Below are 14119 nucleotides of genomic sequence, written 5' to 3'. Positions count from 1 at the left end.
ATTATTACATTCTTACTGTACTTTATTGTAAGTCTAACACTTTCATGCTCTGTTTGCAGGACAGTTGCTTTTTTAATTTCCAGCAATATCATAGATACACATAAGAGAATGTTGTTGTTCTGTGCATTTTTATGGTTTTTGAGTTGATGTACAGTAGTTGTATAACAAGTGCTAAAATAGACCATTGACCTCAAGTGAACTTTTTGTTATCAGCATGTAGGTGTCAATTTTCAGGGAAAAAAAATCTGTGCCCTGTATAAAGTGGTGTCTGTCGAATATTTAATTCAATAATGTAGAGATAATGCTTATAAAACAGATTTTTTTTTTTTTCCAGAAAGGATTGTGTATGTTTATCTATTTCTCTATTTTCTTTCAGAAATCTGAAGAAAAATTTCAAGTGGAAAGAAAGAAGTGGCTTGAAGAAAAACTTGTATTGATCAAACAAGCAAAAGAAGCAGAAGACAGGAGAAATTATGATATTAAAAGGTTTGTGGAGGACCGGGACCGCCAAACAAAACTGCAAATTGAAATAGTAAGCAAAAGTCTTTATACAGCTACAGTCATTTTGTTTTTTGTATTTGGCTTATTGTTCAGTAACTTATTTTCTTAATTTTTGTTGAAAACGGAAAATGTTAATAGACCAGATGTTTTTCTACCAGCAGAGGGCAGAAATATTTTTTTTTACTTTGTGGTGCATGACTCAGTCACGTTTAGGAAGAGGAAAGTGAAAACATTTTATTAGTAGACTGGATTATGTGACTAATTTAGGATTCTTTCTTTTTAGTATATTTGCCATTGGAGCTATTTTTTGCGAAAATTATGTTTTGAATGTTTCTGTCTATGCCATGTTATAATCCAGCATTTTTCTAGTCTTTGGCCAATATAGACAATAGAAATCTCTCTCTGTTTGTGTAGGCTGTACTAATATTTCGCAATCTAGTCTTGTGTTCTTACTTTTGTTATGACTACAGTTAAACAACTAATTTTTAACCAAAGAAAGAATTAATTCATTTTTACTGGTTTCATTTTTTAATTAATCTGTTACTTTAATCTTTGTTACAAGATTCATGTAGCTGCAATTAATAAATAAGCAATATCCTTTAGTAGCTTTGATTTACACTGGTCAGTGTTAGAATTTGCTTGAAGACATTCCCATTTCAGTAAAGCTCCAAAACACTTCCCCATTACATTATGTTCATAATATAGTGGCTTTTTAGTATTTGAATTATCTAACTATTTGTTTTTAATATTTATTGTATGATTCAATATTTATAATGTTCCCTTTGTAAAGGTAAAAAAAAGAAAATTTATTAAATCGGGCAAATGCTACAGACACGTCTTTAAAATGGCATATGTTTGTAGATATGGAGTTTGGATGGTTGTAGAATAATCAGTCTTGTGGATCACAGGGTTATTTTACAACTTTTTTTAATGGATGGATCACAGGGCCTACTTAAGAAGTTTGTTCTGTCTTTCTCTTTGTATATATGCATGAATCATATATGGAGCAAGTTATTGATTTTAATAGGATATCTGCGGATATATCTTGCTTCTGATGTCTATTTTGAGTATTAAAAATACTCTTCTGATACACTATAGCTGCTTATTAACTTATCCTACACTTGAGCATAAGATCAGTGGTAATTAATAAACAAATAGTTAAGAACAGCTGTTCTTAGTTATTTCTTTAGGTTTTTCATCTGTCCTGAAATGATTACCCCCTCTCTGCTTATTAATTTTTGGACTGCATTTTAAACTGAAGTTTAACAAGCATTTTATTTTTGAGATGGTGGTGCAACATTTTTGGAGGTCATTTTTATCTATTAGATCAATTGAATAGTAGTTATGAATTATTTTTTCACACTGTGTCAGTTATAAAACTAAATATAGGATACACATCACCTATTCTGTTACTTAGGCTTTCAAGTCTAGATGCTTTTCTTTGTTTGGCTTTAAGTGCTGTGATGATTTTTTTTTTTAGAGCTTGGGTAAAATCATACATTATATAGTATTTAGATGTGTGTATCTGCTCTTTACAAAAATAAGAATGTAGATGTACAACTCTGAAATATATACCAGAAACAAGTCACCCTTTTTAAATAGATATTTGATTAGAACTTTTACATTAAAATAGTATTCTTTACCAGCTGAATAAATGTTTAGTTTCTCTTAATGTTCTATGAATTTATTCCTAAGCATAATTCCATTACCTTTTTATATAAAGCATAAAGCCAATTGTCTTGCCTCAGAATGAAGCAAGCTGGATGTACTTTTCCCCCTTTTTTGTTTCTGCTATTGCAAAATAACATATAATAGAATAACTGCGTATCTTGTTGTGCAAATAGCTAAATTCTGACACATAAATCCAAAGTAGTACAATTTTTTGATTTATGAACACCCATTTTACTCTTGTCAGGATTACCCATTCCCCAACCCACAAGTGTAGACACTATCCATTGCAAAGCTTTGGTGCTTTGTTTGAAGAAATTTTACATTTTCAGATACTGTTATAAAATGTACGAAAGCTCTGAACTGCACAGTAAAAAAAACTATGGGATAACGCTTATCCCGTATGTGCGCACAAACATCCCATACGTACGGGATGTTTTCACATACATACAGAATGTTTTTACATATGTACGTGATAAAATTAGATTAAAAAATTCCAAAAGTGCCCTTAGGGGCCACATAATTATGCGTTTACCAAGGCTACAGTGCTTCATTTTGACGTCATTTCCATCCCTTGTAGCGTTGTGATATAAAAAGCAAACTGGTGGGCTTTTATTTATTAAAGCACAGTGGGATGGTTGGAGATGGATTTAACTGTAGCCTGCAAGAACTATGACGTACGTCTGGTAATGCCCACATCATCAGTCACAAAATGCCCATCGCATGCCCCGTTACGCTATGGTTAAGATTTGGGTTGTTGAGAGGGTTATATGACTCAAAGGATTTAGGTATGTGCTTTATGTTTACAGGTATCCGTCTGCACACTCGCACAGAGCCACTGAGGGCATATGATGTATTTGTTTTCTTTCTGGGAAGCAATCTGGTTCGTAAAACTTACTGTCTCATGCCCACCATGTATATATTTCGTGCCCACCACTGAACATAGCCTGCGCACCAAGCTAGTTGCAAATACCATTGTGTGCTACTGTACATCATTTTCTGGAAACGGGACACATCATTAAACAGTTTGATGTTTTCCTCATACAATTACATTCCACAGAAATGGATACTGACAAGTTTATCAAAGGAGGCTATGAATTCAAGTCCAGGTCGTTGGATCCACGAAGCATCAGCACTAACCACAGCACTAATTTATTGTAAAAGGAAATTATATTAGTCACCTATCTAATTACTGTCTGCACAAATTGTGAAAGGAATTCATATTTCACATATTGAGTGCATATGAAGTTTATCCAGTCCAATGCAGGTTCACTATTTTAATTCTCTGGTAAACCTGGCACACTCGAATGCCAATGAACTGTGGGATTTAACATGCGTCCAAAGCGTTAAATCCAAATCGGCCACTTTAATTCCCACCATTTTCAGACAAGAAATGTACCCATGTTAAAAAACCAAACTTGAAGATCCTAGTCAAATCCACTGGCACACTGGGTCATCTGTTGCACTGTGCAAAATGAACTGCTATATTTAAAGGGCACAGAAGAGCGCTAAATCGTGTTGTAGCCGTTTGTCACGTTTTTGACAAGATGAATCCCCAAGTTAAACTGCAGGTGATACTTGCCCTGTTATCAGTGATGCGAAGAAGACCCCTTCTTTCAGTTGACTGTGATATTTAATATTCGCTCTAAATAGTTAAATTTATTTGGATCTCTTTAATTTTCAAAGTTTTTTGACAAAGAGGTATATTTGTTAAATGCAGTTGAATTTTGCCTAGACCAGCGCAGGTAGAATAGTTAAATTTAGTGGTAAATCTGGCATACATCTCTCTCCATATAAACGGCACTAGACTGATTGTAATATTGGAGCCACATTCTAAATTGTTAAATCACGTTGGCTTACTTTCATTTTACAGTTCTGTGACAAGAGAGATTGCTGTTTCAAACTGCAGTTAGATTTTGTCAGTCAGTGCACATACAAGTCCTTTTTTTCTAGCAAAGTTTACACATTCCCATATGAGCACAAGTCGGACTCCAATGTTAAGGAGCACTTAATGGTTGAATAACCGTCCTTGCTGCTAATATGTAATAAAACTGAAATAAGGTGTCTCTTCTTTTTCCCATTACCGTAAACATGATAATGTGGTAAGTTAGCCAATTGATATACCAAATGTACCAATGTTTGGGCTAAGCAAGCATCACCTGCAATTTAACATTTGGGGCCATCTAGCAAAAATGTGATAACAAAAATGGCCGCAACACAATTTAGCTCTCTGTTGTGCCCTTTAAATATAGCAGTTTGTTTTGCACAGTGCAACGGATGACCCAGTGTGCCATGTTTGTCAGTGGATTTGGCTTTTTAACAAGGGTACATTTCTCGACTGAATACAGTGGTAATTAAAGTGGCCCAATTTAGATTTAACTCTTTAGATGCACATTAAACCTAGTGTCCTTTGGTGTAGACAAGCGATAGAATGTGCCAGGTTCACCAGTGAATTTAAATTAGTGTACCCACATTGGACTGGGCAGACTGCACATGCAATCAATATGTGAAATATGTGCGAATAGGAGGCTGTATGTGAGCTAATAAGTGAGTAAAATAATGTAATTTCCCTTTACTATACATTAGTGCAGTGGTTAGTGCTACTGGTTCGCGGATTCAATCACCTGGGGCCTCATGTATAAACGGTGCAAATGAACGTTTCCACGTTCAAACCGCAATGTATAAAACCTAAACTTGTTGTAAAGGCACGCACATTTCCACGGTAGCTCATACCCTGTTGTACGCAAGTTCTTCGCTCGGTTTTGCAGACTGCCGGCACCCAGCGTCAAAGCAATGCTACTGTTCTTGTGTGGTTTCTTTCTTTTTCAGATCCAAATGCACTGAAATTAACCGCATATTGTTTATTAGTTTAATGCATCTGGTTTTAATTAACCTGTAACAATATAATGGTCCACAGAATGGTTAAACTATTCTGAATACCATTGCTGCTTTAGCTTTATTACTCTCACTGCACCTTCTTCTTCTTTCAGCTGCTCCCGTTAGGGGTTGCCACAGCGGATCTTCTTTTACCATATTACTCTCACTGCACCACTTGGAGCAGCTGAACGGAAAGAGAATTATCGGTAAACGGCATCAAGCACACACTGCTTCAGCCATGCTTCCTATTTGAACTGCTTCTCAATCGGCAAACGCTTCAAAACCTTTCCTGTACGGACCTCGTGGTTCAGAAACAATTTCATCCCAAGAGCTCTAAACGCACTCTCAGTCCATCAACTGCTCCTTGTAGAACTGTTTGTACTTATAAGTACAATTACCTCACTGTAAACTTGCAATAGTTATAATGTTGCACAACCTGAGACACTTTATAAAGCACGTATTTACATATGATGACAACATTATTTTTAAGTTGAGTAATTAAAGGACACGGTGTCACTACGCTAAGCAAGGATCTGGCGATTCGTTCACGGATTGTTCCTGCCTGGCACTGTATGCTTCACTGGGACTGGCGTGAAGGATAGAATAATTACACATGTACTACGAAGATATTTCAATGTTCCTTAAAAGTTTTTGAAGAATCGGCGTTATAAGCTTACAGATGGCTTAACGTCTATTACAGAGCTGATTGTGTAGCGATTGAGTATTTGGAGAAAGAAAATGAAGGACAGGAATTAGAGGTTAGTACATTTGAAAGAGACAGTACTGCTGCAATAAATTATTTCATCGAAGGTCGCACACAATGCCTGCGCCACCGTGTTCCCATGTTTAATAACCTGCGTTAACTCCTATCATCATGAAAACGATATCAAGTATACATCTCAGTATTTTAGTTATTCATAGAGCTCTAATATCACAAATGTAATGGATTCTGTGTCCTGTCGGATGAAGAGAAAGCCGGTTTAAGAAGCACGTAGTGATTCACACACACAGAGCATATAGAAGATCAAATACAAAACAAAGCATTTAACGTACTACTTTAGTTACGATGGGATTTGAGAAACTAGTAAATTAAACGATTTTAAGATTAAGTTTATGATGTTCTACTTTAATGACAAAATAAACTATGTGATTAAAGTGTAAATTTCGAGATTAAAGTTGACATTTCGTGCTTTTTCCCCCACTGGGATTTATGTAGCGGAAGAACGTGGAAGTTTGCGTACACACAGATTCCTGCATCTGGATATTTCTGTGCGTACACACATTCCCGCTTTTGTGCTTATGCCATGTTATAGTGTGAGTTCTACACACGCCGTTATACATGAGTCCCCTTGGCTTGAATGTATAACCTGCTTTTATAAACTTGCCAATATCAGTGATATGCCTGTTCAGTGATATGTCCTGTTTCCAGAAAGTGATGTACAGTAGCGAGCAATGTTATTTGGTGTGCTTATCTGAATGTATGCGGCGCACATGCATTAATAGCTGTTGCAACCTTAAAGTGCCTGGTGTGCAGGCTATAGTAAGTAGTGGGCACGAGATAGTAAGTTGTAAGCACCAAATTGGTTCCCAGGAAGAGAAAAAAATGCACCATATGCCCTCAGAGGCTCTGTGCAAGTGTGCAAGCGGCTACCTGTAAACATAAAGCATGTACCTAAACCCTTTGAGTCAGGTCTCAACAACCCAAATCTTAACCATAGTGTAACGGGGCATGCAATGAAAATAAAAACCCACCCATCTGTTTTTTATGTCACTGAGTTACAAAAAGTATTAAATTGTTTTATCTGAATCAGACATGCTGTTTCTCATCTTGATGTAATTGCATTACAACCCTTCTGTTTGTATTATATATGAATTGTATAAAAATGACATTATAGAAGTAGCCTTCTTTATACAGTAATCCATAACCTTCACAAAATTAGACAGGAAAAGTAATGTAATGGTTTACACCCAAAAAATTAGGAGTATTTGTATACTTACACAAACTTACTGAAATTTAAGCTTTAGCTGATGTAAAAGCTGTGTAGGTGCTGTTTACAAGTAGGTTGTGAAAATGTTTTCCTGAAGTAAGATGCAATAAAGTTGAGCTTGCTAAAGACAATTATGATGTAGTAGTATACTGTTTCACTAATTTGTATTAAGACAAAAATTCTTTTAATGGACAAATTTTAACTACTTTGAAAAAGAAACTGGTCAGCAAAGGATAGCAAGGTGCCTATGTCATTCGTAGTTATATAAAAAAAAAAAAATCCTAAAGACTTAGTTTTAATTTTTTGCCTTGAAGTTATATATGTCCCTCATTTTGAGGCACTATATTGATGTATTCACACGCTTTTCCTGTTTTTTGTATATCTGTTGAGTCAAATTGATCTTGTAATTCTTCTTTACAGGAAACGCTTACAAAGCAGCTGGCTGAAAAGGATGATAACTTACAAAAGTGGAAACAAGAACGCGATGAATTGGTTGCTGCTCTTGACATTCAACTTAGGAATCTTATGGCAAGCAGTGTTCAAAAGGACCAAGAGCTGGAAAAGCTGCAAAAAGCTGCCAGTGCCATTCCACAAGATGTTAGTGTCTTGTACTTAAGTGTACTTAAGTCTAGGTTCACTGATATATGATATAAAATTTATTTTTTAGAATGGCCTCAACAAGCTAAAAACACACATTATGTTTATTCCTAGATTAATCAGGAGACCTCTAAACTTGATTGTATGTTAGCTGAAAAAGATCGAGAGATATCTCTGCTACGTGAACAATTGGATAATTTCAAGAATGTTGCAATGGCACAGTCAAAAGCCACCATTCCTGAGTCCTCAATTGCAATGACAATGGTATGCTTAAACTTTGCATTGTATTTTTATACGTAGTATTTTTCTTATTTTTTAAAAATTGCATTCTTGTTCCATATGGTCATTTTTGAAGCCCTTTTTTATTTATTTCTTTTCTCAAACACATTAGTGACTCCTAAAGCAGTGTCAGTTTTAAGAACAGCATACCTTAATTACTTGAAAAATAACATTTGTTTTTGCTTATTTACCCTTTTTGTAGGTAGGCTGGGGCCATTCTCATAATGCCTGTTGCTGATTTTTGCTCTTTAAAATAATAAGAATGATTTCAAAGATAATTTAACTAGGTTAATTTTTTTTGGTCTAATACTGAGATTTATTTCTCTGGTAATGAAAAATAATTGTCCATATAACAAAAACAAAAATGTTAAAGTAAACTATGTTCCTAACAATAACAAAACTACTTTCCTTAGTGTGTAGTAAAATTAAACTTAATTATAAAATTACAATATCACAAAAAAACTATATAATTGTTTATAGTTTCTTTGTAACTTAGACTCATCTACAGATCTAAAGAATTACTGTAATTTTTTTTTTTTTTTTTTAAACAAGCATTAGTGTTTATCAGCTTCGTTACCAGTAAGGCAGCTGTATATATTCTTAATATTAAATACAACCAAATTTGCAAATCACTTTTAAATGTCATTTGCCTCATGTAATTTGTAGTGGTTGCCTAGAAATTTGTAATCACTTTTTGTGAATAAAGTACATAAGAGAAATTCTCATAAAAGGGATTGATAGATGACCAATGCACGACAGACTCAGTAAATGTTGTGAAAATCTTAATGGAAGAAAGGAATCTACTTGTCTGATAAATTTGTATGTGCAAAATATGTGCATTTTTTTGCTAAAATATCAGTTCCTAAAAACTCCACATTGAATGTCAACAGGAGGTTCATTAAACCCCTATATTTTATCCCAGCTTGGACTATTTGACACATGTTCATGAAACAGAAGCAAACAGTAGCCCTTTGCCTCTTTAACATTTCTAGACTAAACTAATTTTTCATATTTTTTTAATTTTGTATATATCCATAGCATTGTCCGAAATAAATACATGGTGTAGATAAAACCTAATTGTATTGTGATCTTTAGGTATACATCTGCCAAATACTGAGGCAGTGATCTCATAGCTATCTTTCAATCTTTCTACTTTTTCTTAACATAGATTTATTATACAACAAATTTGAAGCATAATTAACATCCATAAGCTATATTTCCTTCACTTGGTTAAAAATATGAGTTGCATTTCTAAGCTTCTTTCAGTGCTATAATGCATGAGTGTTTTTCAAACATGCTTCACAGTACAACAAATTCCTATTGGAGTTGTTCTGGTTCTTATTTTGCATTGCAGTTTCTTTTCCATCCACAAGATGGAGTAGAGAGCTATGGGAAATCACCCATGCACAAAATTTTACTTTACGTGTATGTTAATTTAAGTTGCTTTTCTACTGAAAAAGAAACCAGCTGCCCCAATACCCTTTTTATATTATCACATATTTACAGTTCTGGTAATATACAGAGGAATAAGCAATAGACTAGACTAGTTTAGGAATCTCCCTCTGCCTATAAAACCCTGCAACACCCCCCCACCCAACTATCAGAGGTACTTGCACATTCATGTGATTATAACTAAAGTATATTACTTTTGATGGTACTTTTACTAGTAACTATTTTATTTTAATTTATTCTAAATACGCTCGCTTCTTGAAAATTAAACAATTCAGTTACAAATCTAGTATTAAAATAAATGTAACAAACACAGAATCTGGAAATATGAGATTGTGCAGTAATTACAAAAATATTCATACCTCTACAGAATATTTACTGCATATGTGAGGAGGTTTGGTTTTTTGTACTTAACAATTCATTATTTTAATCTGACTTCAGCAATTAATTAGGCAAGCTGTCATTGACCAGTTTCTGTATTGTGTTACTCCAGATATCACTAACTGGTTATGCTAAATGAAGATCCAGCAAGAATTTGTGTTAGCTTATCATGAATTTATTCTTTTTATCTTGATATTAAGATATTTTTGTTTATTTAATGTTGTTGGTGTTTAAGCCATTAAAGATAAAAAATGGTTAGCTCATTAAACAATAAGATGAATTAATGTTAAAAAAAATTTCACCGATTGTGAAATTGATTGGGAGAAAGACATGCAGCCACAGGAGGTCCCCTTACAGAACATAAAAACCCCTGCTGTATGGTGAAGAGTATGAATCTTCTGCAACACATGTACATTTTGCCATGAAAGAGTCAAACAGTTATTAAAAATACTACTCATGCACAACATTTTTATACACCTTTACCACATACTTCTTGAACACTGTAGGGCATTACAGAGTACTTTTATTAAAAAGAAAAGAATGATGCTACCTTTTCCAAACAAATATACAGTGATAATACAACCTTATTTATTACGGCAAATAGAATGGCACCTGTGTTTTTTTGTTTTTTTTTTTGGTGTTTTTTTTTGGTTTTTTGTTTTGTTTGTTTAAAAAAAGAATAACTGTTAAAAGTATTTAACATTTATCCTACAATGGATGCATAATCCTCACATCATTGCAACTCTCCTAACTTTGGATCAAAAATTGTGTCCACGAAGTATGGGGAATGTCAGTGTATCATATAACATCTTAGTGTTTGTTTTTTTTTTTTTCCATGTTTTTAATTTTGATCTCTTCTTCAGTTTCCCTGTTAAGAATACATTTAAGTACCCTGGTAGGAGCAATGACTTCTGCTACAGCAGTGAAGATGATGATCTAACACTAGAATCCCTGTAATCCCGGGCCACCTTAAATTCCTTCAAAACCTCTCCATTACTGTATTTTGTTTTGCAAATGTGTTAATCAGCACAAGCAGCAAGCAGACTGCTATCCCATCCCCTCACTGCCACAACTCAACTCGGACAAGAAGTTCTCCCAGCTCAAGTCTTGTTTATCTGGATATGAGGTGCCTGGAGTTGTATAGGGTAAATAATATATTGTTATTTGAAACACATGCACTTCATGTGCGTTCCATGTCTACAACGATCTATGTAAATATAGGATGACAGGAAAAACTTTTCATGTTATAGTACTAACAACAGAATTTTGACATGAAGTGTATGTGTGAAGACTGAAGTCCAAATATCAAATTAACACTTTCACAAAAGTCCACTTTTATTCAAGAATATAACTGAAGAAGTTTGGTTAGGGTACGACACTGACACGGCTGCTTGGGTGGTGCATCGGTAAGAACTGCTGACTCATATTCAAGAGGTCGTGGGTTAGATTCTGGGTGCTTACCAGATCTACCATTTTGAGTAGTGAGCTGCTGCTGTTGTTACTATTATACAAATAAAAACATACATTTAATTTAAGTCTGTAACAGCCGGTGTAAATTTATGGTACTTGACACTGCTGTTTTCAAATAACGATGTGCTCTAACAGAGGTGAACTCTGATGAGGGTTCTACATTGGTGAAAGAGAATGGAAGCCCTCCCGCAAGAAATATAAAGGCAATAGATGGCACCATTTGGATGCAGCAACAGGTTGGGTGTCATCCTGCCAGTGAATCAGCTACATGCATGTCCTTTATGTGGGCAGAGCTTACAGAACTCGCCAAGGTATCATGCAAAGTTCAGTTTGCGATTATGTTTCTTGATGGTCTTTATATGAAAAACATTTATATGTTACTTATAAACGCCATGTTGAATGTTGTTTACCTATATTTATTTATTTACTTCCTACAGCGTGACGTCCCAAGTAGCAGCTATAGACTCTTCAGTTCGCAAGCGACTCTCCAAGTTAGTGTTTAGATCTGGTGGTGTATGTGCCCAAAAGAAGAAGTCTGCTGCACTCTTGTACCATTGCGCACGTACTGAAGTGTCAGCATGTCACTGCCAGATCTAAACACTAGTGTGGAGAGTCGCTGTGACACTGAAGTGTCTATAGCTGCAGGTGGAAGCTGGTGTTGCACTTTTCGTAACTGATCTTTTCCTGAATAAAGAGTGGCATTGCACATGTACTTTGTCAGCATGCCAGTGTCGATCAAACACAGGAAGCTCTGCAGTCTACTTGTGACTTTGTTGTAGGAAGATAAGTAAATAAATCAAGGTGCTAATGCAAATCTCAGTATAACAAACTTTTTTTCGACCAAAAATGGCCACCGAATCTAATACTGCAATATAAAAAATGCTTAACGCTGCGCCTGCTCTGGAACCCTGCAACATGTTGTCTCAAAGAGAGAGACAATCTGTTGTGAAATTCCCAGTGTTGGGCAGCCTCGGCGAGCATTTAGGCACATCATACACATAGCCGAATTATGAGTCAGTGCTCCATTGAGCATCTGTGCAGGTACTTGTGTGCAGATGCTGTACTGTTAGAGTTCCATAACGCTTCTCAAAGTTTTCTTTATTTATGCTGGTAGAGAAATTAAGAATCCTGGAAAAAGTTCATTCCAAAATGAAGAAAAATGACGTGGCGAAAGCTTTTTAGAATCGCTCCTTTGTTATTTTCAAATAAAATATTTTTTGCAGTTTAAGAGGAGCTGTTTGTTTTTTTTTGGTTTTTTTTGTGTAATACAGGTATTGGTAGGTAAGTAGGTAGATCAAGTATTTATACAGGTAGGTCAAGCTTGGGTCACATAGTTGCACAAAAGACAGGACGATGAGTCCAGGTTTCCAATGAAAATGCAGGTACTTTATTACTATATAGAGAGGGCAGTCTCGAGACTTAATTCAGAATAGGAACTGTTAGGAGCCGCAGACTAGAAGAACACAAGTGGCTAGGAAACAACCCTGTGGCAGATGTGGTCTGGAGAAGACAGATCAGGAGAATGTGAGGAAGAGCAGATAACAGCCCAGTGTTAAATGTTGAACATTATGTGACAAGCATGGTACGTAGGAACCCTGATCCTGTACAGGATAACCAATTGCTTTGCCCTTGGTTTAACATTTACCAGACATAGCAGAGCAGCTACGGAGCTGTCCTTCTAAAAATTATAATATGAGAGAGAGAGAAATTTGAATTGACTTAGCATTAATTGAACGTTAATATTAAAAGTATAGGCTTAACTTCTAGCGATCTGTAGTTTAGCTGGGCAGTAGATTTAGCAACTTTTAATATCTATTAAAATTCACGCGAAAAATCAATTTATTCCAAAAGAAATTTCTTATTTGATAGAATAAGGATAACTACTTGAATCTTACACCAGGTGTCATTCCCATCTTTGTGCCCAGGTTTCCTTAAATATTAATGTAGTTTAACCAAAAAATAGAAGGGCTGCTGACAGAGTGGATTTGTGTGTATAATTATCATTTTAGAGAAGTTATTTCAAGCAAACCTGTACCTTATTTGTTTTTTTTTCCTTTATATTAATGTGACATAATAACTGTAGGTGACAGACAAATGCATAAAGAGGCAATCTGAGCTTGTCTTGGAGCATCAACAACAAGAGGGAATGAATCACTGTCGGCTCAATGAAGAAAGGGCTGATCTACCAAGGAATTCCACACCTGTTTCTGATGATAAAGTAGAAAATGAGGTAAGGGCACATTACATAATTGAAAGCACTTTGAAGCTCAAGTTTTACTTGATGGATGTACTATTTTAGCAAAGCTTCATGTAGATGCATATTCTGATTTTCTTTATTGGTTTTGGTTAAGATGAAAAACCAATCCTTGAAGAATATGTAAATTAGACAAAGATTGCCTACATAGTGGTGAAATGCAGAGGTGGAGATGGTTAATGAGGTAAAGAGGTGATGATGATATCAAGTGTTAGAAATGGCAAAAAGTGGCAGAGTACAAAATTTAACTGGGTGATCTAGAAGGAAGTAAAGTGAACTAGTAGAACAGCAATTGTGAGAGTGTGATAAGTCAAGAGACAAGAGTTTGCAAATCATATGCAGACTGAGGAAAGAAAAATATATTCAGGATCCCAGAAAAGATGAGCAACCTTAGCAGAAATTCTAAGAATAGTAAGCTGTGGTAAAATACTGAGTTTTCCATCTTAATTTAAATCCAATATCAATGATATCCCTTATTTGGATGCCCTATACCTAACAGCTTCTTTCCCTACAGTAATTTTATTTTATCCTTGGGCATGCAGCACTGCAATTTAAGATTACATAACAGAAGTATTCATGAGTTCTTTATGGTATGGGGAGGTGGAGGAAGATTTTATGCAAAGAATTTTAAATTTAAGTGTAAACTTAATTTCAA

General features: G+C 35.1%; 1 protein-coding gene across 2 annotated transcripts in view; it reads left to right on the top strand.

Annotated features, from left to right (window-relative positions):
- Positions 1-14119, top strand: part of LOC120540794 (kinesin-like protein KIF20B) — a 135035-nt gene that overhangs the window by 94937 nt on the left and 25979 nt on the right. For both annotated transcript variants that reach the window (XM_039771869.1, XM_039771861.1), the window contains exons 26-29: positions 377-532; positions 7455-7631; positions 7746-7895; positions 13294-13440. In XM_039771869.1, the coding sequence (XP_039627803.1) occupies positions 377-532; positions 7455-7631; positions 7746-7895; positions 13294-13440 (630 nt within the window). The remainder of the gene's footprint in view (positions 1-376; positions 533-7454; positions 7632-7745; positions 7896-13293; positions 13441-14119) is intronic.

Source organism: Polypterus senegalus, chromosome 1 (genome assembly GCF_016835505.1).
Source record: "Polypterus senegalus isolate Bchr_013 chromosome 1, ASM1683550v1, whole genome shotgun sequence".
NCBI classification, from domain to species: Eukaryota; Metazoa; Chordata; class Cladistia; order Polypteriformes; family Polypteridae; genus Polypterus; species Polypterus senegalus.
Note: the sequence above shows the minus strand (reverse complement) of the source record. Positions and strands in the feature narration are given on the sequence as shown.